The 25,788-nt window shown below is 37.7% G+C and overlaps 1 protein-coding gene across 1 annotated transcript in view; it reads right to left on the bottom strand.

The window, feature by feature from the left end:
* Window positions 1–451: 451 nt before the first annotated feature.
* Window positions 452–25,788, bottom strand: part of SLC15A2 (solute carrier family 15 member 2) — a 55,130-nt gene continuing 29,793 nt past the window's right edge. Inside the window, exons 7-24 of the mRNA XM_024769242.1 lie at window positions 25,203–25,302; window positions 23,283–23,373; window positions 22,920–22,997; window positions 17,587–17,669; window positions 17,080–17,166; window positions 16,817–16,906; window positions 16,549–16,593; window positions 15,440–15,472; window positions 14,626–14,714; window positions 13,426–13,507; window positions 12,721–12,855; window positions 11,633–11,797; window positions 11,433–11,479; window positions 9,733–9,843; window positions 8,966–9,062; window positions 3,309–3,455; window positions 2,632–2,736; window positions 452–2,302 (exon numbers count right to left, since the gene is read on the bottom strand). Of these exons, the coding sequence (XP_024625010.1) occupies window positions 2,126–2,302; window positions 2,632–2,736; window positions 3,309–3,455; window positions 8,966–9,062; window positions 9,733–9,843; window positions 11,433–11,479; window positions 11,633–11,797; window positions 12,721–12,855; window positions 13,426–13,507; window positions 14,626–14,714; window positions 15,440–15,472; window positions 16,549–16,593; window positions 16,817–16,906; window positions 17,080–17,166; window positions 17,587–17,669; window positions 22,920–22,997; window positions 23,283–23,373; window positions 25,203–25,302 (1,762 nt within the window). The 3' untranslated portion in view covers window positions 452–2,125. The remainder of the gene's footprint in view (window positions 2,303–2,631; window positions 2,737–3,308; window positions 3,456–8,965; window positions 9,063–9,732; window positions 9,844–11,432; window positions 11,480–11,632; window positions 11,798–12,720; window positions 12,856–13,425; window positions 13,508–14,625; window positions 14,715–15,439; window positions 15,473–16,548; window positions 16,594–16,816; window positions 16,907–17,079; window positions 17,167–17,586; window positions 17,670–22,919; window positions 22,998–23,282; window positions 23,374–25,202; window positions 25,303–25,788) is intronic.

Below are 25,788 nucleotides of genomic sequence, written 5' to 3'. Positions count from 1 at the left end.
TATTAAGAGGGATTCTGACCCACTGTTACATTTCAGGGAAAGGATATTTTTCAGAAGTGGAAAAACAGTTGTGAAAGGACTGGACTACGCCCTGTGAAGAGCCATGAAAAAAAACTGAGAATCTTTAGCTTGATGAATACTTACTTGATGACTGGGGAGTCGACATGAAAATTCTCTCCAAATAGCAGAAATTCTGCTGCATAAAAGAGAGGTTTATGCTTATTCTTGTTAGCCATAAAGGAAAGAACCAATGGTAGGAGGTTCCAAAGAGAAAGCTTTCAGTTCAACACAAGGAAGAATTTCCTGCCAGCTTTCCCCAAGTCAGTGTTCTGCAGAACACTATATACCATGTGAAACTAAACAAAGTGTCTTGTGTCTTTACTGAAGGATATCTCAGAATCCTTAATATGCAAATGTTAAGAAGAAGATATTTATGCTTCATTTCCAAAAGTTATTTATCCATAAAAACTTTTATTCACAGAGCACTGTTACTATCTCTTGAAACAATAGTTCATAGAACAGATTGAGTTAAAGCTGCTCAAAAATGAACAGAGAATCTTCTAAAGAAGCACAGTCAGGTTCACATTAAGGTATCTGTGGAAACTGGGTGGTGTTGCTGTCACTTCGGTACTTCGGAAAACTTGGTAACTAAGACTAGAGTATTAAAGCTTGGGAAACTTAAGCAACTTTCCTTGTTACATTTACAACGTGAGACTGACTCAACACAGTTCTAGATGAGAATAATGGAGCAAAACCAATGGAAATGAGGCTCTCTAGGACAACTGTTCTGAACTTTTCCCCAGCAATACACTGTAGAGTCATGATATTCCCGTATCTGTCCACTGATTCATTCATTGTGTGCAAGGTAATATTTCTCAACTTCTTTCGCCAACACAGCAACAAACAAAAACCTGTCATGTTCTACCACTCCTTCCCTCAACCCCCACATTTTGTTAGAATCCTGATATGGGACCATGTCCCCCATGGAGCACAGCCATTTTAGAAGCTCAAACCTAGAGTATTAATATAACTTTTTTTTTTTTAATAAACAGGAAAATCTAGGCCTAAATGAAGAAATGGCATTTAAAATTTTTGGGAAAAGTAAAACAGGAAAAATTATCAAAACAGATCCACTACTTTGAGGCCAAAGGAAGTACTAATAAAAAAGGAAATTATATTCATAAAAATACTGTTGTTATTAAATACTTGTTGCAATAAGCAAGATGATGTAATAATAAGACAAAGCTGGCCCAACAACATTGAAAAGGCAGGGGTGGAAAATTATTAGTGTCTACACAGCTGTCCACAGGAGGGCGTACTCTAGGGCTTAAACATTGTAGTCCCTAAGAAGAATGTACACTGTAGAAGAAATGGCTCATCAGGACTTCTGCAATTTATACTTGTTCTCTTTTCCAGAGCCATGTTTACTATCTTTAATTTGGTTTCCAAATATCTATCAGTACTGAGAAAGGGGATTTGGGTTAGTGGATAAAATACTGTAATTATCAGAAAGATATATCTTCTCCTATGTGTCAATAAAATGTCATTTTGTTTCCTACTATCTGTACTGAAAAATTAACTACGGTCTTATCAAATCTGGATACCTGAGAAGCCAGGCCCTGGACCAGATCACACCAGACATACCAATTCTTGAGGTCCTTATACACAGTACAATTACACTGCTAATGAAGAAACTTGAAATACCATTTCTCTGTTATTCTGCAACTTTGCCTCTAAATCAGCACTTCAAAAAGTGGGGTCATCAGTTCTAAATGGCAGGTAAAACAATTCCTACATAACTTTGATAACCACAGAGACTAACCTCAATTTTAAATTTGTGTTTTTCATGGCCATTTGGAGGTAGCAGGCCAGCTTCAGCAACACTACACAAGGTTTACCGAGTTCACTGAGAGATGGGAAGACATAGAGTCTCAGGGGACTTGCTATAATGTACTGAAAAACCCAGTCCTAGAACTGCCTCTATCATGGGAGAAAAATAGAGGAGATTAGCTCAGATATGACACCACTACTCTCTTCTAACCAAGTCGGAGTAAGAAATGCTTAAAGATGGTGATGGCCAAGATCAGAGTCAGGAATTGGGGTCTGGGCAGAGTCCAGGGAGTCATTAGAGCTTTGTCTTCTTGGTCTCCAGGTTGATCATGTTTCCTTGGATTTGGGGAATCTGCTTATCTGCTGACCCCTGAATATCCTCTAGCTTTATAGGAACATAGTAGTGGCCCATGATGGAGAAGATCAGGCAGACCACCAGCAGGAGGCAGGAAAACAAAATGAATTCGGCCCACTGCAGGAAGAAATACATATAAGAGAAGAATATGGAGAACCTGAAACTAAAGGGGTCTTTATAGGATGAGGACTGGGGAGCAGATTTACCCAGGGTCACCTGTTTAGGAAGAGCTTTGGCAGAAGACAGGGCTCACTGGCCTTTCCTTGCATGGGCCTATGGTAGTCATTATTGCCACTTACATGTCTATTTTTCTGGCAAAGTCTGTGGGTATCTAATCCATCTCAAGTCAGAGGGCTGAGTGGGGAATGTGGGAGACAGAGGGGAGGGGGAAGAGAGAGCAGAGGAAGTTGGATAGACACGTGCTCCTGCTTCCCTTAGGTCCATACCTGTACCAGGCTGCTGAACTGTGCCACAATAAGCACGATGATGTTCCCAACTGCAACTGTCAACAACCAGGCTGCCTGGAGTACAGACTTCATGCTAGAGGGAGCCTACAGAGGACACAAATTTGTTAGTAAACAAACTCCCTACACCACCCTCATGCCCCATGCATCTAACCAGAAAACTTCTCCCACAAAAACTTCCCCTACTAAGTTCAGCTATCACATTGATTCAGGGGATGGTAATAATGTTCAGAGTAACAATAAGATGGAGCTCTTAACTGAATATTTTAATTCATTGTATCATAATCTTCATTACAACCCTAAGGGATAAGTTCTATTACTATTATTTTATACATAAAGAAAAATAGCACTAGAGAGATACACTTGCTCAAGGTTACACATTAGGTGTGCAGCCAAAATCTGAATGTGGGCAGTTTGATTCCATAGCCCTTATTCTTAGTATTTAAGTATCCTTTTCTGGATTCCAAACAGCATAGGGATGCAGCCTGCCATTACCCTAGGAGTCAAGTTGATACTCTGTTCAGGACCATAAGGAATCTAAGGCCAAAAAATATGGAGACCTTGGCCAGGGTCACATACCTAATTAAGGCAGTGCCAGGATTAAAACTCCACCCTCTGAGCAACAGCTCCACCTCCACTTTCCACTTGCAAAAACCTACCTGAGAATAAGAAAACTCAAGTCCTGTGACAGAGAACATGACCTCCCCAGCTGTAACAAGGACATATTGTGGTAGCTGCCATGCGATGGACATTTTGTTGGCTGGGATATATTCCATCTTCCAGGCCTGAGGACCCTGACCGGTGCTCTTAGTGAGGGAAAGAAGAAATGGGCTTGTCAGGAGTCTCAAGTAAATATTCCTGGCCTAAAACATTTTATGGTCTTATATCCATCCCCTCATTGTATTTTCATCCTTGTGTTACCAAGCAATTTCTACACAATTTCAGTTTTTTGAAATTCCTTTCAGTAACACTGAACTCACTTGCCTGACTTCAGTCAATCAAATACCATTACTGCAGAGCCCTTAAATGGTAGACTATTTTGATACTGTACTTTAGATTCCCACCATTTTGACCTACTGGGTATTTTGATCCTGGCCAACATTTTAAATGTAAAATGGCATCTGAATTATACAAACACAATGAATTTTCAGAAGAGCATGTACTTAAGAAAAGTTTAACTCCTTGTTAAATTTTCTATGTAAATACAGTTAAACTATTTCTAACATTTTCCATTTAAATATCTATTTTACTAAAATTACTTTTATCAAAATGAGTTATTTTCTTGGTAACCCTTACATTGAAGATTTTCTTGATCAATGTTTTAAAATCCATATCAAATACCACTTGCTATGTTGAATTCTATTTATTAGCCATTATTTTTGAACTCAAATCTTACACATTCAAATTTTGTCAAAAAGATGTAATTTTTCTGTGAAATTTTGGTCAAAAAGAAATCTTTTCAGGGTCAACTTTTTGTTATTAATGTTACCAATATACACGATTCTACAATTCTTTTTTCGTCTAAAATTACTTTTATTACATGCAGGTTTTTAGCTGTAGTTGGTTTTATTTTAAATAGATTATATTTACTAATATTTCTTACAATAATTGAATTAAATTTTTGGAATTATGTATTTTTGTTGGAGTAAAACCCAGTTATTAGGTAGTAAGTGTTTTTAGCCAGTGTAATATCTGGATATATCATGAGATAAAAATAGCAGAGCTAAAACATATAGGTCAAAAGTCCCTAAAATCAAAAGTCTTTGATGTCCACATGCCCTTGATTCTCTGAGTCAAAAGCCATTGCGTTCGAAGTGTAGTAAGGCAAATGTTGTTTTAGTTGGTAATGTGAACAATACCTGGGCATATATTTGGGTTTTCTTAGCCTAAGAGAAGACTGTGACCTAAGCTTGTAAATCAAGGTCACATTCTCAAATACCCACAGGCAGGTAATTAACTAAACAAAGCAGGCTGAATGGGAATGATAGGGACTATGGTGAATTGGACAGCCCAACCCCATCTAAAGTGTACAGCCACTATAGCACCAGCCAACTGACATGGTAATACCTGTTATAGAATCTTCTGATTTTGTTTTTAAGAAATATAAGGAATACAGTTTCTTAGGTAAAATCACTTGAATTTTAAATATTGTCAATTAATAATAATTATTTTTATTTTTGTCAAGACTGTACAGACCAAACAAAACAGGACTACGTGAGGAACTGGGCCCTTAGGCCTCTAATATATGATCCGTACTCTAGATGCTTATTATCCTGGCATTCAGAAACAAAATATATAGCCTCTATCTTGAGCAGTATATGAGAGACAGAAGGAAAACACCAGGAATGCAAGTGTTATGGGTTGAGTTGTGTCCCTCTAAAACTCATATGTTGAAGTCCTAACCCCTAGTACCTGAGAATGTGACCTTATTTAGAAATAGGGTTGTTACAGATAGTAGTCAAGTTAAAATGAGGTCACTAGGGTGGGCTCTAATCTAATGTGACTGGTGTCCTCATAGGAGAAATTTGAACATAGACAAACATACAGGGAGAACTCCATGAGAAGATGAAGGCAGAGACTGGAGTGATTCTTTTACATAACAAGAAACACCAAATACTGCCAGAAAACCACTAGAAGCTAAAGGAAGCTAAATGAAACAGATTCTTTTTTTTTTTTTTTTTGGTACACGGGCCTCTCACTGTTGCGGCCTCTCCCGTTGCGGAGCACAGGCTCTGGACGCGCAGGCCCAACGGCCACGGCCCACGGGCCCAGCCGCTCCGCGGCATGTGGGATCCTCCTGGACTGGAGCACGAACCCGCGTCCCCTGCATTGGCAGGCAGACTCTCAACCACTGTGCCACCTGGGAAGCCCCGAAACAGATTCTTTCTCACAGCTCTCAGAAGGAACCAGCTCTACCAACACCTTGATCTTGTACTTCTAGTCTTTATGACTATAAGGAAATAAATTTCTGTTGATAAAGCCATTCAGCTTGTGGTACTTTGTTACAGCAGCCCTAGAAAACTAATACAGCTAGGTCGGTTTAACATCAGAAAATCAATTAATATAATACACCATATCAATAGAAAACCATATGATTATCTTAATAGACACAGAAAAAGCATTTGACAAAATTCAACCTCCCCCCTTCATAGTAAAAAACAAACAAAACCCACAACAAACTAGGAATAGAAGGGAACTTAACCTGATACCTGATAAATACCTATGAAAACCCCACAGCTAACATACTTAGTGATTAAAGAATGAATGCTTTCCCCCTAAGAGTATGTCTACTCTCACCACTTCTATTCAATACTGTATTGGAGGTTCAAGCAAGAGCAATTAGTCAAGAAAAAGAAATAAAAGTCATCCACACTGAAAAGAAAGAAGTAAAGCTTCTTTATGCAGATGACAGGATCTTGTATGTAGAAAGTCCTAAGGGATCCACTAAAAAACTATTAAAACTATCAAATGAGTTCAGTAAGGTTGCAAGACACAAGATCAATATCAATTGTATTTCTACATATTTGCAATGAACAATCTAAAAATGAAATTAGGAAAATGATTACATTAGCAACAGCAAAATAAAGAATAAAATACTTAGGAACAAATTTAACAAAATAAATGTAAAACCTATACTCTAAAAACTACAAAATATTGTTGAAAAATTTAGGTCTTAAAGAAGACCTAAATAAATGGAAAAACATCTCATGTTCACTGACCAGGAGACAATATTGTTAAGATAGCAAAACTCCTCAAAATCACCTACAGATTCAGTGCAATCCCTCTCAAAAATCCCAGCTGGCTTCTGATCCTAAGCTGATCCTAAAATTCATATGAAAATTCATGGAACCCATAATAGCCAAATCAATCTTTAAAGGGAAGAACTAAGTTGAAAAACTCATACTTCTTGATTTTGAAATTTACTACAAAATAACAGTAATGAAGAGATTATTGTACTGGCACAAGAATAAATATATAGATCAATAGAATAGAACTGAGAATCCAGAAATAAGCCCTCACATTTCTGGTCAATTGACTTTTGACAAGAATGTCAAGACCATTTAACGGGAAAAGATGAGTCTTCAACAAATTGTGCTGGGACAACTGGATATTCACATACAAAAGAATGCAGTTAAGCCCCAAGCTCACATCATATACAAAAATGAACTCAAAATGGATTAAAGACCTAAATATAAGAGGTAAAACTATAAAACTCTTAAAGGAAAATAATGAGCATAAATCTTCATGACACTGGATTTGGCAATGGTTTCTTAGATGTAACACCAAAAGCACAAGCAACCAAAGAAAAAAATTGATAAACTGAACATCATAAAGATTAAAAATGTTTGTACTTCAGTGGACACCATTAAGGAAGTTAAAAAGACAACCTATTGAATGGGAGGAAATATTTGCAAATCATATATCTGATAATGGACTTATGTTTAAAATATATAAGGAATGCTTACAACTCAACACAACCCAATTAGAAATTGGGCAAAGAATTTGAATAGACATTTCTCCAAAGCAGATTACAAATGGCCAAAAAGTACATAAAAAGGTGCTCAACATCATTAGTCATCAGGAAAATATAAATAAAAACCACAATGAAATACCATTTCATACCTACTAGGATGGCTATAATTAAGAAGATAGAAAAACAAGTGTTGGCAAAGATGTAGAAAAATTGCCACCTTCTATTGGTGGGAATGTTAAATGTACGTTCACTTTGGAAAAGTCTAGCAGTTCCTCAAATGGTTAAACATAGGGTTACCATGTGACCCAACAACTCCACCCAAGAGAAGTGAAAATATATGTCCACACAAAAACTTGTACATGAATGTTCGTAACAACGTTATTTATGTTAGTCAGAAGGTGAAAACAACCAAATGTTCATCAACTGATGAATATATGAATAAAATGTGTTATACCTATACAATGGAATATTATTGGGCAATAAAAAGAAATGAAGTACTGATGTATGCTACATGAATGAACCTTAAAAAATATGCTAAATGAAACAATCCAGATACAAAAGGCCACATGTTATATCATTCCATTTATACGAAATAGGCAAATTTATAGAGACTGAAAGTAAACAAGTGGTTGCTAGGGCTAGAGGGTATGGGAGGGAATAGTGAGTAACTGCTAATGAATACGGGGCTTCTTTTTGGAATAATGAAAATGTTCTAAAATTACACAACTCTGTGAATTTATTAAAAACCATTGAACATATATTATTGAAAATATATTCTATATATGTATTGAATATACAATATATATTGAATATGTTAATGCATTGAAAACCATTATACACTTTAAGTGGGTGAACTGTATGGTATATGACTTATATCTTAATAAAGCTGTAATAAAAAATGGCATACTAAAGATATCATGCTAATTAATTAAAATTAAAAAAACTTTACAGATTATTCTCATCACACTTCTAGAAATTTTCCATCTTTTCCTTATTCACTGTCTTCTTTTTATATTTAATACAATGTCAAAAGTAATGAAATAGGGCTTCCCTGGTGGCACAATGGTTAAGAGTCCACCTGCCGATGCAGGAGACATGGGTTCATGCCCCGGTCCGGGAAGATCCCACATACTGCGGAGCGGCTGGGCCCATAAGCCATGGTCACTGAGCCTGTGCGTCTGGAGCGTGTGCTCCACAACGGGAGAGGCCACAGCAGTGAGAGGCCCGTGTACCGCAAAAAAAAAAAAAAAGTATTGAAATAAAATTAGAAGCAAGATTCACATCAGAATTAAAATTCAGAGGTGTCATGTCCTGAGTGCTGAGACAATTGCTTTTGATGGAGCACAGTTAATTCAGCCCCCAAACTTTGTGTAGAGACTGACATTTGTTACCAGTCTTGGTATTTCAGACTGTGATATGCTAGCAGATCAGTTTCCAAGGAGCTAGGAGACCCACATGTGGAGTCAGTCAAGAAGACCTAAACAATTTTTTTTTTCTTGGGGCCATAATGAGACTGCAGCAAACCATGTCACCTCATAGCAATGACTCAAGATAAATTATGTCTACCATTCCCCAAGACCCTGTGCCTGTTGCCAATGTTATCTCTTTTAAGTCCTCATGGAGACCTTAGTAGGTTTTCTAAAGTCACTATAGAAACTATCACCGTTCACTAGAAATAAGTATGTGATGCTGTCTTGCCACAGAGTCTTATTTGTGTCCCATGACAGATACAGATTCAGATAGATATAGATTTATATATATAGATATGATATAGTTATACAGACATAAATATAGATACAGATATATGGAAGGAGAGAGTAAGGGTGGCCATGAGCTACTTACATTAGTAATAACAAACAGATAAGCTGCACCAAAGTCTAGTAGACCCAAATTCAGTGAAAAGTCCTCATTTTTTGTTCTACAAGGCACTGCAGAATATCTGGAACAGGACAATTTTAGGTTAGAATCGACATTACAGTTTAGAAAAGCATTCCCATCTCTGGAGGAAAGAGAGATTTCATCTCTCTACTGATGGTGAATCAATCAGCAAAGCTACCATTTCTCTTTGAGGAGAGAAGTCTCAGAGTGAATTATTTTCATGCCAGGTTTTTTCTACCCCTGATCTGAGCTTTTCATTGTCTGTTGGCTAATTTTTTTTTAAACCTTAAACCTGAATGCAGAAGGCACAAATTGTCTTCTTTTGTGAACTTCAGTCTCTAAGTCTTCTCATCTAAATTTTAAGAATTTTTCTCTTCTAAGTCTTATGAATTAGTGGAACAGCATAAAACAGTGAACCTGAAAGCATAAGCTTGAACGAGGTGTTAATAGGAGTTACCAAAGGGTAGGAGTGGGAGCCAGTAATAAACTGGCAAACCTCCCAGAGATGGCCTTGTTGACTATACAGTATGGCCTTTACAACAAGCATGGTCTCAATATATCTATGCAGAAAAAGGTGAGACTGAGGGAAGGAGGCAAAGGTTGAAAGAGAGCAGGAATCTGTGTATATTTAAAATTAGCTGAGATATACCTAATCCTCCCACCTATATGCAAAGAAAGCATTTAAAAAACAGTTGTTGATAAAAGTAAAATTACAAGGGTAATGCTCTTACTCTCCTCTTTGCACAGTTCTGTAAGCAGACACACCATAGTCTGCTTCAACACCGAGGGAGGTATCTGTACCCAGGGAGATGTTGATCTCTTCATGCAAAGTGTTAACAAACCTAAGGGTAGAGACATTGTTACAGATCAGACAGACTCTCCCACCTGATAAAAGGGCAGGGGCCTTTTCTGTTTTGTTTACTGCTATATGCCTAGTGCCTAGAATAGTGGCTGGCACATAAAAGGTACATGATGTATATTGTTAACTGTGTGAATAAATGAGCTCACATGTAAGAAGCAATCAGTAGTCTTAGCTGTCCCTAACTTTTTCTTTCCTCAGGTATTAGCTTTTTATCTGCCACACTCTCACCTGATTTCAGCTGGGATGACACTATTGTGATCACCCATGGCAGTCCGAGTCTCCTTACTAACCTACCTTAGGTGCACCTAATTTCTTTCCGTCTTCTAATGGTGTAATTCATCAACTGAGACTCCACTAAGAAAAATAATTATGTGTGTGTGTATATATATATATGTATATGTATAAATACGTACCAGTATTTATATAAAACTGATACTTTATCCTCTTACAAATGAAGTCTGATTTGACTTATGCAAAACTCAGACTCCCAGCCCACAGTAGGTTGAGCTATCATTGTTTTGGGTCTGCAGATAACCCTGGACTCTTCCAGAACCATCTTTCTAGTCTTTTGAACCCGGGCCGCTAAATTGCTCCCTCAGTTTGGGTTTCTGGTAGCATTTGCATTGGTCCCTGGCCCATGGGATTAGAAGGGCAGTTCCCTCTAAAATCCTTGATATTGATTTCTGAACATTCAATCATCCTGCACTAACCTAGAAATTGCTCCCTTTCATCCTTCCTGGAGGTTCCCATTGCTCTCTGACCCAGGGAAGTCCTATCCTCATTGTTGTCTTACTTATTTTTGATCTGTTTACTTTTTCTGAAGCTGCATATGCAAAAGCAGATTATTATGACTGTTCCACCCTTCAGTGAAATTCAAACTTTTTATTGAAAGCTCTCCTCTAAAATGCTATTCTCAACAGCAACCATCTAATCTTGATGGCCACAGGCACATGCATCTGTCTATTTCATGTCAGATTCCTGCCCCAGTGAGCAGGTGACCCCTTCAAGGTTCCATTTCTGTAAATGTCCCAGGCTGTCTAACAAGACCTTCAGCCTTATCTAGATTCAAAACCAAGTCTTTTGACTTCAAGTGTGTTGCCTTTACTAAACCATGAGGCCCCTATAGGTTTATTTTAAATTTTACTTTAAAAACACAGTAACTATAAAAGATATTCAACTACCAATAACGAAGGGAGGATTATTTGCTTACTTCTAAATTTCTCTCTGGTGATCACAGAGAGGAAAGAATTCAGTTATTTTCCTAAGAGCAAGATAAGTGGATAAAATTCAGCAGAAGAGATTTATGTTGCAGAGCACAGGAGGCGTACATAAATACAGGGTCATCTTTGAATACCACATGAGAAAGCAAGCCAAAAGACTTGGTTTTGAATCTATGCTTCTCACTGCCCTGGGAAATGCCTTCTGACACTAATTTTCTTGACATTCTAGGAAGAGAATCCCTGTACAAGACAAGTAGAATGTGAAGTCTCTTCATGTGAAGCCCCACAGATCAGAAGAGACCCAAGATTCAAGAGAACAGAGAGGCCTGGGTCTCCTTGGCATCCAAACCTCATGGCTGTCATCCCATTGGTTGTTTTGTTTTCTTCATCCTTTACCTACAATAGAGGGAAGTAAACATCAGTTACAGCTGACAAGAGGGAACTGATAATCAGAAACTTTGATCATCATTCATATCCTTGGTAAGATATTGATGAGCCCAGTCATTGTACTCTAAGATAATTTGGAAACTAGGCCATTCCTCAACTTACCATCATGCTAGAAATACTTTTCCCATCTTCTCGAATGATCAGAGTGTACCATTTTTTCTCCTCCACAGAATGCTCAGTGTAGACAGACAAATTGTGATATTTCAGTTGGAAGTGGAAATTCTGGCTTTTTGTCTTCAGGTGGAGTTTGGAATAGTGTGGCATTTTCTATAGAATGAAGAGCCTGTCACACTCACCTTCTACCCCATCTTGGACATCACAATCTCATAGTAACCCAGGGCAGGTGACCTCATTAGATACTTTCAACATTACCCTTTAACCTAGTAATTCCATTTCTAGAAATATACCACAGGAGTAATTAGAGACTTGAATAAAGATTTATGAGTACAGATGTTCATTATAGAATTATGTATAATAACAAAAAAATTAAATACCTATAAGGAAATATTTTACTAAGCCATGTTATATCCACAGAATAGAATATTATGTATCCATTAAAATCACATTCTCAAAGTTTACCTAAGGGCATGGGAAAATGCTTATGATGGTTAATGTTAACAAAACATCAAGGTCAATACAGCATATAGTGTTTCAACACTTTTTCAAAATTTGTTTATTCATTTATACAAAAATGCTAACTATGATTATCTCCATGTGATGGATTTATAGGTGGTTTTTATATCTTTTGACATACTCCCCAATTTTCTACAATAAATGTATATTACTTTTATTGTTTAAAAAATATTTTTAAATGAATATTTCTGAATATGTATAATATAGTAGTGAAAATATGCAAGCCAAACTCTTCCACAGGGTGTGTGTTACAAGGCAGTTTGAAATAATAACACAAATTACAACCTATTGAGAGACATTATGCTAAGCACTTTACATATAATATTTATCCTTACAACAGCTTATGACATAAAAATTATTGCCATTTTACAGATGCTAAAACTGAGGCTTAGAGATCAAATAACTTGTTCAGGGTCTTATAGCTAGGGAATGGCAGAACCAGGAATTGGACTGGGGCAGTTTGACTCCCCAAGTGCATGCTCTTCACCACTGTATTATGCTGCTGCCTTGGCACATAATCTGAATGTGTTTCTGATTCATTCAAGTCCATACGTCACCTGAAAGGATTTGACAGACTCTGCCAACAGAGAGTTGTTTTCATCTCCCAGCACTGTAACCTTCACCTCATTATCTGCCAGATTCAAGACTTGTAGGAAAATCTCTTGGGAATCTGGTTGGGGTGGGGCCATTTCCTTAGGACAGAGAACACATGTTAGAATTACCAACAAATAACCCTTCAGATACCATGAAAACACATACCTCAGTCCTTTCTCGACAGCCTAGCTGTCAGGAGGACACAGTTTCCTACCTCTAAAGAACATTTGGCTTAGAAAACTCTGAAGGCAGTTTGGAGGGGGAAAACACCAGCTCAATATAGCAAGCACTGATGCCAGGTAACAAACTCCATGCCTTTTGACTCAGCTGTGGCCTCATACATCATTCCCTAATAGTGGCTATTCAATCTGCCAAAAGTTATTTGTTTGAGTGTCTGGTAAGCTATCTAAGAGATGGTTATATATCTTGGATACTGGTGTTTGGAAATTCCTTGACAATATACTCTGAATCACTCAGGTGGGAGGTGGGCTTCATTTTGCACTGCTGCTTTACCCCTGTATCTACTCATTGACCACAAACACTTATTATGCACCTTCTTTAAAACAGGTACTGTGCTTAGGGCCCAGAAAATCAAGATTGAACAAGTCAGAAAAGTGAACAAAATAGGTATGGTCCTGCCCTCATGGCTTAAGATTTATTGTACTCACATTAATTTTTATCTCTACAGTAGCAGCAACTGCAAAGGCCAGGCATGCTAGGATCATACCAACAGCCATTTTCCTAAGTGATCTATAGGGGAAAGAAAGAGACAATTATAGCTAAACTCTAGACTCTAAAGAATAAAATCGAAACCCCCTAAGCTTAGCTAATTTGGTCCCAATTACTTTTCAAAGTATTGCCTCCCCTTCATATAACCTTCTTTCTACTTTTACGTGAGTCATACTGAATTGTTCTCTGTAATGCACCAAATTTTTCCCTCTGTCTTTGCTTATGATTTTTTTATCCATTATGTCATAATAACAAAAATAATAGTAATATAGCCAGATTTACTGAACATTTACCATATACCAGTCACTATATATTATTACCTCCTTTTCCTCTCCTTCAGAAGTCTTTCTTGACCCTGGCCTCTCTCTTCCATCTCTGCATTTCCCTGGCACTTTGCTTTCCTTCTTAGGGCACTTAACATATTTCACCTTGTTGCAATAATTAACCTTGCATATTTTCTAGCTTCCTTACTAAAGAGTAAACTCCTTAAGAGCAAGATTTGTGCTTTTACATTTGCATAGCACTTGGTGCTGAACTCAATAAACTGCTCAATGAATGAGTAAATGACAAAAGGTCATCTGAATATGGTAAGTGGTTACCAAAAGGAAATTGCTATTATATCAGAAATTAGAGAAAACTTAACACCCTCCTCTGTCAAACTTTACAAAAAATAACACTTCTATTTAGAAGGGGGGGAAAGCAGTAATTAGGGACAATTCTATCCCCACTCTTATGAGGTCCCCCATTTGTTTCATAGGGACAGTGGAAGATTTAAAGGGATTAGTTATCCTCAAAGGCTCTGGACTTCTTTGAAGAGGCAACTTTCAAGAACAAGGCAACAAGTTGGTTTAGGAGCCTAATCTCACACACTTTTTGACTTCCCATGAAGTATAGTCCTAACTCTTCAACATCACATACGTAAGTCTGCAGTAATGGCTTGGACTCTCTATCATAAGAATTAATTAGATCTAATTCCCGTCCTTCAGTATTAACAGGCGTTTAATCTAACATGGATAAACAGAAGCAGAAAAATGATAAATCAAAACAAATCATCACTAAGTAGAAAAGATATTGACTCTTTATCATACTGGGCAAATGTTGAGTCAGTTTGGAGCAACATAGGCATAGTGAGCACTTACGTGAAGTTAATGCCACACTTGGAGACCAGAGGATAAATGACAAGGTCAAACAATGGGATGAAGATAAGAACCAAAAAGGGATTTAGTACCTGTAACACCATGGTAAAAGGGATTAGTTACAATGTTCTTCTATCATGAGTGTGAGCATGTGCTCTCATTTGCATGTGTGCACCCTCTCTCACATCCAAACACACTTTCATCATACTATGTACAGAATGATTCCACATCCTTCAGTCTCTTTACACCCAAGACTCTATTTCCCCTGCATAGCACATTATCTTCCAAATATCCCAAGGAACCAGTTTCACTCTGAACCTGTTTTTCTGTCAATCAACTGGGAGCTTTCCCCTCCCATTTTCACTTATCTTCTTCAGCACCACAGCCAAGGGAAAAATGTCATGGCCAGGAGAAAGGAATGAGAGAAGGAAGAATTGGGGATTGTTGAACAAGAGTTTAAAAGATACCTGGGAGTCACCAATAAACAGAGATTCTGATTTTGTTGCTCACACAACAAAGCCTTATACTTTCTTTGACAATATTTCCATGATACTTGACATGGAAAAAAATCCAGTGCTTATACTTTCCCTGTGAGCTCAAAACTCAGTCTCCCTGGAGTTGATCAGGAGCTACTTACTTAACAGAGGATGTGAAAGAGAAGTGTGGGGCTTAAAGAGAATATTTTCATTCCTATGTTTAGCTCTCCTCAGCATACAAGGAAAAAAGCATCAAATTATGGTTGGTAATCCTACTACTACAGGTAATGGTGTAGATGAGGAAAGAAATAAGTACCCGGGACTATAGAGAAGTCTCCTACCTGCATCTGGTCAGGCTGAAGCACAAAAAAACCCTGAAACGTGATAACAAATCACATTAAGATGGTGGCCTAAAGACAAAAAAAAAAGCCTAGATCAACCATCTTGCTAATTAGCAGGTGAGAAGCTTAAGGTAAAATCCATCAGGTCTTTGGTTCAGGATCACTATTATCCTTGTAAGGGTATGCCAGGGGTGGGTGGGGGGGGTGGGGGGGGAAAGAGACTGGAAATGGCTTTAGGCTATGTCTCCTGAAGGCAGATGGGCTTAAGGGAGAATCTTATTTTCTGTTCACTATGATTTCTTTAACTTGAAAGAGAATAAAGTCAGTGTGTTTTTTATTAATCTCAGTAACTGCAGTCGTAGGTGGTAATAATATGACGGACAAGACATCATGGTTAGGGTGAAGACTCCCACTGACACACAGTGTTTCTGAAGTTGTTCTCCAGGAGGTCAAAAAGAGGACAAACATGGTAAATCCTGGACAGCCAGGGGAAGGAAAAAGGTGAAATTATATTAAGCAGGCTCCAAACAGACTGGCATCATAAAACCCTGGCATCATTCCACCCTGCCCTCTTCACAACTGAGATGATAGAAAAACAATACAATAATCTAGGAAGTGGGAACAAATGAGAGAAGCGTTTTTGCCAATGAATGGAAATTGGAAAAAGAGGAAATAATGTTTACAATTTTCCCGTTATTTCTGTATCCATGTACAAAATACCCCACCCCTGGGTCCTCTGCTGTTAGCCCTGCCTAAGAGATGGTGTCAATTGTGTTGTAACAGCAATCAAACCTGCTGTTCCCTGGCCAGGCTTAGATGGAAGAAAACATCCACTTCCCCAGGCTCTATCACTTCATTTGCTATCCTCTCAATGCTTCTTTGTATACATTTAAACCTTTCCATCCTTACATTTCTGATTTTTAAAGATAAGATTCTGCTTTTTATTTCTAGATTTGCTTTCTTTATTTTGCCTACTCAGTATCTTCATGCTAAAGGCACATCTATTATGATCTTATGTCAGTTTTCAGGCAAAAACACAAAGAAATTTCTCCTTAATATGGATTATAAAGAAAATGATAGACTTCTCTGGAAAAATCTCTGCTACTCACCAAATTCCCATTCATCCTGGTGGCTTGCAAGGTCCATCGTGAGCCCTAGGGCAAACAGATGCTATTAAAAGAAATCCTTTTCTCTGAGAGGGAAGGGGCTGGAGGAAGGGGTAGCTTTCAAAAAGGGGTAGCTTTTTTTTTTTTTTAACATCTTTATTAGAGTATAATTGTTTTACAATGGTGTGTTAGTTTCTGCCGTATAACAAAGTGAATCAGCTATACGTATACATATATTCCCATGTCCCCTCCCTCGTGTCTCCATTCTTACCTGCTGATCCAAAAGAGCCCAGAACATGGGCAATGGGATATAAAGAAATAGTACCCTGGTCAGTGCCTTCACATCCATAATGAGCTGCCTCTGCAAGAAGGGGTGAGAAGGAACAGGCTGAATTGCCAGATAGGGTTTTCTTGCTTACAGTAGAAGTGGCCCAGAACAGTAAGAGAAGAGGTCAAATACAGCAGGAGGGAATCAGTTTGGACATTAGGAAAGACTACATGGAGGCATCAGATGTTTCTGCAGTTCCACCTTACTGGGTATTTCTCAGCTGCCCAGTCCAGCCAGTGCTCTCGCTTCGGAATGTCCGCAGAACGGTTCTTGAAACGGTTGGAAATGGCAAACTAGGGCAGAGCGTAGATATCAGAGGAGAGACCAAAAAAACATCCCCTGCTTTTTCCAATTCATTATCTCTTCCCTCAAACACACATAACTCTTAAGTGACTTACTCCAACCTTTTGATTTCATCAGGCATTGAATTTCAGAATATTTCAAATCTAATTTTACCTATCCTTATTTTCTGTTGGTAACATACATAACTACATTTCAGAAGACTTTTGCCCATTTTTAAAAACGATTACATTATTTTTAACTTAATGGTTAAGTAGAGGCACAGAGGGAAGACCGAGTAATCTCAGTTTGCCAAAAGGCACAGAAGTAGAGCAGAGGTCATTGAGAGAAGCCATGTTTGAAGGCCTATATGCTCAGCACAGCATCTCTTTCCCTTTGACTGAAAAAGGTAGGTAAACAATTCATGGACTTACCCAGATACATCTGACAACTTGAGTCACTATGTTTCCTTCAGGAGGTGGTTTTCTGTATATTTTGCTTCCCATTGCAAACACAACTGCAGTTGATAGACAAATAAAGTTCTTAGCTTCTCATTTAGCACATTCAGTATGTAAACACTAAGGACAGAATGCTGAAATATAGGAGTAACTGGCACATCTCATAAAGGGAGGGAAATGACTGACGCTATCTGACTTTGGAGTTAGAAAAACTATGGGAGCCAAAATGGTCAGTGTTGAGACTTTCCTGTTATCACAGAAATGAAAGTCACCTTTGAATTCTCACTCTTCTTTCTTCATCTCTACATCTGACATATTAGCAACTTTCACTGACCCTCTGTCTTCAGTGCATTTCCTGCCTGCCCCCTCTTTTGCATCACCACTGCTGTGACTCTTGTGTAGGACCTCATAACTTCTACCCTGCATTATCAAAATGGCCACCAACTAGTTTCTCAGTCCTGTTCTCTTCTTCTTTTATCTGATGCCAAATTAAAATCCTTTTTCCAGGACCTACCTAACAAGCCCAAACTCCTGGCATGGAAGCCTTTCCCAAATTCATTATTATCCTGGTGGTTATTATTATCATTAATGATCTCTTGAAGATTTATTATTATATGTAAAGTGTTAGGCATTTTACATTCAGTACTGATTTAACCTGACAAAATATGTAATACTCTATTTTACACATGAAGAAATCAAGGATTAAAGAAATTAAGCAATCTGTATAAGAAAGTGCCAGAAACTGCATTTTTGACCTGAGGCCTGACTCAAGAATCTATACTCTTAACCACCATAAAGCACCTCATTCATTCATTCTTGCATTACACACTCTGCTAGATACTACTGGTAATAAAGATAAAAAAGAGGTGGCCCCTGTCTGCAATGGAGCTCCCCCTCAACCTACCACTTTCCACTTTACCTTTCATTATTCTCCATTTGGCACCTTATCCTCTAACCACTATTTATCATTCCTATGAAAAATTCTTTTCTGTTCTATTTCTGTTCTTGAGCTCATTCTCTTTCCCTCAACGCCCATCTTTATCCTTTAACCACATCTCCACAGTTATCTATAGGTGAATTTAATTTTCTTATTTTCTCCTTTATTTTACCAGCAATGAGATATTAGTTTTATAATTATAAAAAAGTAAATGTTTTTCAAGTTTATTAAATTTAACTAAAATCCGTGAGAAACCTCCATCTTGGTACCCTCCCAGATGTACTTTCCTCCTGAATGGACTTCCCAGCTCTAGCCAGATGCCCCTCTAGTAGATCTTCTACCCAAGATGCTTTTCTCAGTGACCAGTAGCAATTTCCAATATCCTTACATCTAGAATGCCTGAATCACCTTACTTTTCTCTATCTTAACTTTCTAATTTCTCCATTCCTCTCAGTCAGATTCACTCTACCACTTTTTCTTTATTTATCCTCCCAGTTTTCCCAAAGCTTCTCCAAATAGCACCCTTTACCTACCACAGCCTTCTTACTGTTGATAGAAAAAATAGTTCAGAGAAAAGAATGCTAATCCTGGGAGACCAGTGGGCAGATAAAGAGGTATCTAGATAAGTGGAAGATTTTGGACAGGAAATAGACTGCTCTTGAAACTAAGAATGATCCTAGAAAGAGGCTGAAATTCTCAGGAATTCTGGTCTAAAAAGTGACAGTGAAGTGATAAAAGGAAGACCTTGACAAGTTCACACTTAAATTTCAAGACCACTTAACTAAAGAAGCTGAGTAGGGACCTTGAGTTTCTCTACCATCTCCTCCCACTAGTAGATGTTGCCTCTTACTTCACAAAGAAGATAGAAAGCTTCAAATGAAAACCCCCTCAACTTCTTGCCACCAAATCTATTAACTTCTGTATCCACACCCATCCTCTCCTCTCTCCATTTAGGTGAGGGTGATTGATGTTCCTCCTCCTGTATAAAGGCAATTGTGCCATGTGTGCTTTCATAGTGATTATACTGTTTTATCTTACATCTTCAACATGTTTCTTTACTGGAGTCTTCCTAATGACATTCAAGCATGCTCAACATCCTCTCTTGACTCCATGTCGCCTTTCAGCTATAAATACTGTCTTCCCTTTCATCCCTCTTATTCACTTCCCAATTTACTCTAATTAGTCTCGAATCTCCACCAATCTACCATAGATGATATCATCAAATCAATGACCCTCTTTTCACTATATTTAATGGACATTTTCCACCCTTATCTTGCTTTCCCAGTCAGTAACATTTGTTACTCTGAATGAGTCCCTTCTTGAAATCCTCTTGGTAGCCAAGATAGAACAACTATCACTTTGGCCATTCCTTCTTAGTCTCATTTGTGGGTTTCCCCTCTTTGCCTGTCTTTTTTTGTTGTTAACTGTTGAACCCTTTACCTAATTCAAATACAAAATTTGACCCTTAACACATTTTTATTGTAAAGGAAATACAAGAACTTACAAGTAAATGCTGGCTTGTATAAAGGTATGCTCAACACTGAATAATCTCATTTAATAATATAAATACATAACAAAGAATTGACAATCTATATATTGGAGAAAATAATCATTATTAAGTTTTCGTTACATTAAGACTCATTCCCATACAAATTTGAAACATTATTCTAAAGGTTTATGCCATAGAGATTGCCCCTTAATTTGATTCTGGCATTAATGAAATCACCCTGGTTCTCAAAATACAATTTTTGCCTCTCCATTTGCACTGTTTTTTTCCTACCTGGAGAGCCATTCCCCAACTTTTCTTTTGTGAATCTTTATTTGAATAACTTCAGTGCAACCTAGTTACTCATGCCTTTGCTGCACTTCCTTGTAGATATCATTATTTCTGCACTTATCACAGTGAACAGAACTTCATTGTTCACTTATCTGTATCTTTACCAGGAAAATAAAATTCCTTGCAAATAGGTACCATAACTTGTTTATCTCTAATTCCTGGTGCTTAGATCATTTGACTGTCTTTTAAATACCAGTGTTCCTCACGGTTCTATCCTTGCTGTCTTTTTACCGTACTCTTATTATCTCTTAGTTATTCCATCCATTTTCATGAATTAATTGCTATACATATATTAATAGCTCCAGATCTTTATAGCTGAAACATTTCTTCTGAACTTTAAACCTGTATTTCCAAATAAATGTTTGATACTCCCAATTAAATGTTCCAAGGACATCTAAAATGTAACATGTCCAAAACTAAATTCATTAGTATTGCCCCAAACCTCTTCTTCCTTATTATCAGTTAATGACCCTACTATCCACCATTTGCTCAAGCCAGAGCCCTACATTCAATCTTGGCTTTTCTTCACCCTTACTTTCACACATCTTATCATATCAAGTTTGTCAATTCTGTCAGGGCCAAGGAGGGTGAGCTAAGTGAGGCACTCACCTTTGAGCACAAAATTTAAGGGAGTACCAAAATTCAGTAATCAAGACAAAGGGTATCCTTGTCTCACCCTTAACCCATTTTTTCTCCACATTACAGTCAGAAATACCACTGAAAAATAAAAATCTAACCATCATTCCTCTATTCAAAATCCTTTTGAAGCTCCCTACTAGTCTCCTGATAAAGTTCTAATTCCTTAGTAGGTTAAAAGGCCCTTCATTATCTAGTTTCTGTCAATTTCTCCTCTCTATCTTTCCATTTATGCTCCAGGCAATTTGAATTCCTTTAAGGCCTTCAAATATGTCCTACTATTTCTCATCTCCTTGTCTTACAGATACCGTGTCCTATTTCTGTTTCACTTTCAATCTTTTCTTTGATTGATCTTTGAATTAATTGCTGCTAATCCTTTAGGTCTTACCTTACATATCATTTCTTTCCTGACCCTGGAAGTCTTAGTCAGATATCCCTCTTATGTGTTCCTATAGCTTTCTCTGTATTTCACCAGCTGTGACAGTGATCATACTATATTGAAATTTCCTGTTTTCTTATCTGTCTCCCTCCTCCTGCTGGACCAAATAAATTCTTTGAAAGCATGAATTCTGTAGCTATCTAATTCACCAGTGTGACCCCAAAACCTAGCACAGAATCTGACACATAAACGGCTCATTAAGTCAATGTCTATCAAATTAATGAGTGAAAAAAATCAAATGAATAAATTAAATTATAGTGAAAAGTCAGAGAACTGACTTATTAGTACCCAGAAAATTGAAGCAGCTGACTAATGATGACAGCTAACACTTATTTAACATTTCATAATTTATTAAACATTTCCATTACAGCATCTCTTTTGATCTTCATAATTACTCTGATATGTAAATAATATTATTGTGCAATGATCCAGAGAAAAAGACATAGTACTAATCAGAGGAAAACCAGGAAAATATTTGGCTTCAAAGGGAGAAGGAAGCAGAGAATGTATTATCACAGGGCTCCAGGAATTACGTATAAATTTCCTTGGAATTGGAATTGCAATCTGATATAATAATATTAGCCCCCCCCCCACAAACCCCGGTAGAAAATAATCAGATGGAACATTGAGTCTCTGGGCTCTTTATCCTCTATTGAGCTCTTTATGTGTTTGGACTGGATATCTTCCAGTGGGGGGTGTCACCCAAAGGCTCAGTGTGAGAACAGGTTTCCAGGTCAATGATTAGAAACAATCATGTCCAAGTTTCCCCTTAGGCTGTGTAAACTAAGCAACACACACATCCCCCTTCCACTTCCATTGCTGGGTTCCCTGTGGTAAAGAGAATGCCACTTGATCTAAGTTGCATCAGTTTCCCCCTACTTATCCAACTCCTCTTATTCTCTTTGCTTAAGAGCAAACTTCTTGGGAGCATTGCAGAGCAGGGCAGAAACGGCTAAACCTAGAAGCTACTTTAAAAGGCCCAACGAATTTTAAAAGTCTTTCAATTACCAGATAAATAACCATCAGATGAAATAAGCTAGTTCAAAAGGAAGCATTAATTATTTTCCTTGCTTCATTATATACTGTAGTGTAGATCAGTACATCTCAACCTTGACTACACATTAGAATCACCTAGATACTTAAAAAATTACAGATGCCAAGGCCTTATCCCACAGAGATCCTGATTTAATTAGTCCTACATAGGGTCCAGGGATCAGTCTTTCTTAAAGCTCTCTAGGAAACTTCTTATTAGTTATATAACCTTGGGCACTTTTTTTTTGAGGTTTCTGACTTTATTCAGTTAATTTATCTCCAACGTCTAGGGAAAACCCCTATAATAACACTTACCTAATAGGTTAGTGTGAGGACTGAATGAAATAGTTTGTGTAAAGTGCTTACATCACCCTTTACATGTGGAAGGCATCAGTGGCTATTAGTTTCCTTTGCCCCACTGCACTTACCAAGAGCTATCACCATAAGCAATCCTGGAACTCCAAAAGCCAATGCATAGCAGTCTTTCCCAAAACATTGCACATCTCCTACAGGAAAACAAAACAAAACAAAACAAATTAATTCGGAATCTTAAGTCTTTGATGTTCTATTCTGTAAGCTCAGGTTTTTGAGGTCATAGACATAGCCATCCTCTTTCTTCCCATCACCTAATCCACAATCCTCCTTTTGGGCCAGACAAAGCAAGGTTAAAAGAAATTCTCTCAGATTTTCAAACCCTTATAAAAGGAGAAGATGGACAGGAGGAAGCCTTGAACAGATTTCTGGCTGGCCTGAGTAAAGCTTATACAGAGTCCCTCAGAAAAGATACCAACCTCTCAGCATGGGTGTGACAAATGTAGAAATCAAGCTCCCTGCATTGATGGAGAGGTAGAAGACTGAGAAGTACCTAGTCCGTTCCTCTGCCTGAAAAAAAAAAGGCCAAATCATCAGTGCAATATGCCTTCTAGCTCCACGCCCTACCTCACGTTCAGACTAAGCGAGAGGTACATACACAGAGACAGATTCAGGCACTGCCTCTGAGAATGTGTATGTGAATATCATATCAGATATTTTAACACATATCTCGCTGACCCCAGACAAACATTTCCCTATCTTTCAAACCCTAGTACAAGCATCTTTAACATTTTTTTACCCCTTTATCTTGGCAAAAATGATCATCTTGTACACTATGCCTATGTACTGTGTCCTATACATATCTATCCTAATATTAGTTTCTTTGCATTAAATGTCTGTTTCTTTCTGTAGGTTGAGTTCCTTTAGGGCAGAAATTGTATCTTATTATTTTCTGTAATCCCCACTAGCATAGTACCTGTTATACTACAGACAATAAATGTTTATTAACTGAATTTATTAAGTGATTGAGTGACTAAATTAAGTAATTGATTTTGTGGAATGTGTGGTAGGAATAGGACTAGAACATGGGACAGTGGAGTAAATTGTCCGTCAAACAGGATAATTTACCTAATGTTTATGGGAAGTCTGCCAAAGAGTATAAAAGGATGTCTGTGGGCTTGGAAATGGCTGGTGGAAACCTGGAGGTGGGTTTGTACTATTATTGAAATATCTTTGTGGAGCAGTTACAAAATGAAGCAATTTTCAAATACAGTTACTGATGCTTTATTCATTGTGCACTTCTGTGCTTCATTCTGACACCCCAGATCTTTTCCTGACACATCAGCACAATCCTCATTTTCTATTTATGGTGTGTTTTGCTTCCTCTTCTGGTCCCCATTTAAACTCATTACACCAATCTATGGGTATAGTTCATTGTGCATAGAATCCCACTTGCCAGAGGTTGGTTATTTCTCCAACGTCAGCAAGCAATTATGATCTATGGACCCTCAGGCAGATAAAGAATATAAAATAACTCAAATGGTCTGAAGGGTTAGAGACATGAAGGAAGACAGGACACAGAGAAAGAAGAGTGAAAACCCAGAAACATGGTAACCAGCTACAGAAGAGGGAATAATACATGAAGACAGCCAAAAAAGAAAACTGAGAGGAAAAAAGAGGAAGCTAGAAATGTTGGCTGATCTAAGAATAGACTACTTCCCTTGCCTAGTTGTCACTGCTTCCTTATACAGGCCCATTTTTACCTTTATTCATACTGTTTTCCCCTCCCACTGACAGTGGCAAGTGTTTAGGAAAAGAAGGAATGATCATCCAGACAGGTTCATCTACAGAAACTCATTCTGTTTTATTCCAAATGGTCCTTTTCCCCTTTCATAGAATCTCAAAGCTAGAGATGCTTAAATCATCTCCGTACTACTCATCACCTCCCATTCCCAAAGTAATTACCATGTATCTTCTTAAGTACCTCAAGTGAGAGTAAACTCGCTACTTCCAATTATTTGAAGTTTTTCTTTCCATCAAACCAGAAGCTAGCTTCCTATAGCTTTCAGCCATTGATCTTTGGTTTAATTACTGATATCCTTCAAATATCTATAGACAGCTAAGATATTCTCTTTAATTCTTATCTTATCCAGGCTATAAATATCACCATTTCCCTCAACCTTTCTTCATAAGAGCATCTTTTAGTCCATCTACCACCCTGGTCACTTTCCTTTGAAATGTTGCAGTTTTTCCCTCTACTAATGACCAGTACCCAGCACTGAACACAGCTCCTCAGATATGATCTGACTAGTGGATCACTTCAATCTTGGCAAATGGTTACCTGCCGTTTGATGCCTGCTCTACATTCTTGAAAAACACAGAAATTACAGGACTCTTACATGTTTTTCTTCAAACTGGTCTCCACCAAAAGCTGCCACACAGGGTTTGATACCTCCTGTCCCCAAAGCTATTAGACTCAAGCCGACCATTGATAGGACTCTGAAATGGAGAGGTGAGAGTACTAACCATATTGATACTAAACACAACTGTAGAAATAAAATATAGAGCTACAAGAGAAAAAAAATGTGTACAAGGGCAAAGACCTCCTTCACATTTCTACACTGTGGGCATTTTCCATATGCCTTCAGTCCTAGGGGAGACTCAGGTACACTTATAATCCTTGAGTTTCTGCCAGAAAGTATACATTACATGGTGAGATTTGTCCCTGATAGTTTCATTTACCCCTTGTGCACAACAGATAGAAGCAGATACTGAAGGAACTCCAAAGTTAAAGCACTGGTTCTCAATCTTGTCTTAGTCAAAGGGACACTTCAATAGAATGACCTTGTGAACCCTTATCCCACATATCCTTAGTAACCACAAAATAAAATGCTAAACTAGTCATAACTAATAGGAGTAGTGTCACTGATTTCTGAGGGGACAAAAATAAGGAAGTATCTAATATTTATTAAATTTCAAACAAAA

Source organism: Neophocaena asiaeorientalis, unplaced genomic scaffold (genome assembly GCF_003031525.2).
Source record: "Neophocaena asiaeorientalis asiaeorientalis breed wild unplaced genomic scaffold, Neophocaena_asiaeorientalis_V1.1 scaffold671, whole genome shotgun sequence".
NCBI lineage: Eukaryota > Metazoa > Chordata > Mammalia > Artiodactyla > Phocoenidae > Neophocaena > Neophocaena asiaeorientalis.
Note: the sequence above shows the minus strand (reverse complement) of the source record. Positions and strands in the feature narration are given on the sequence as shown.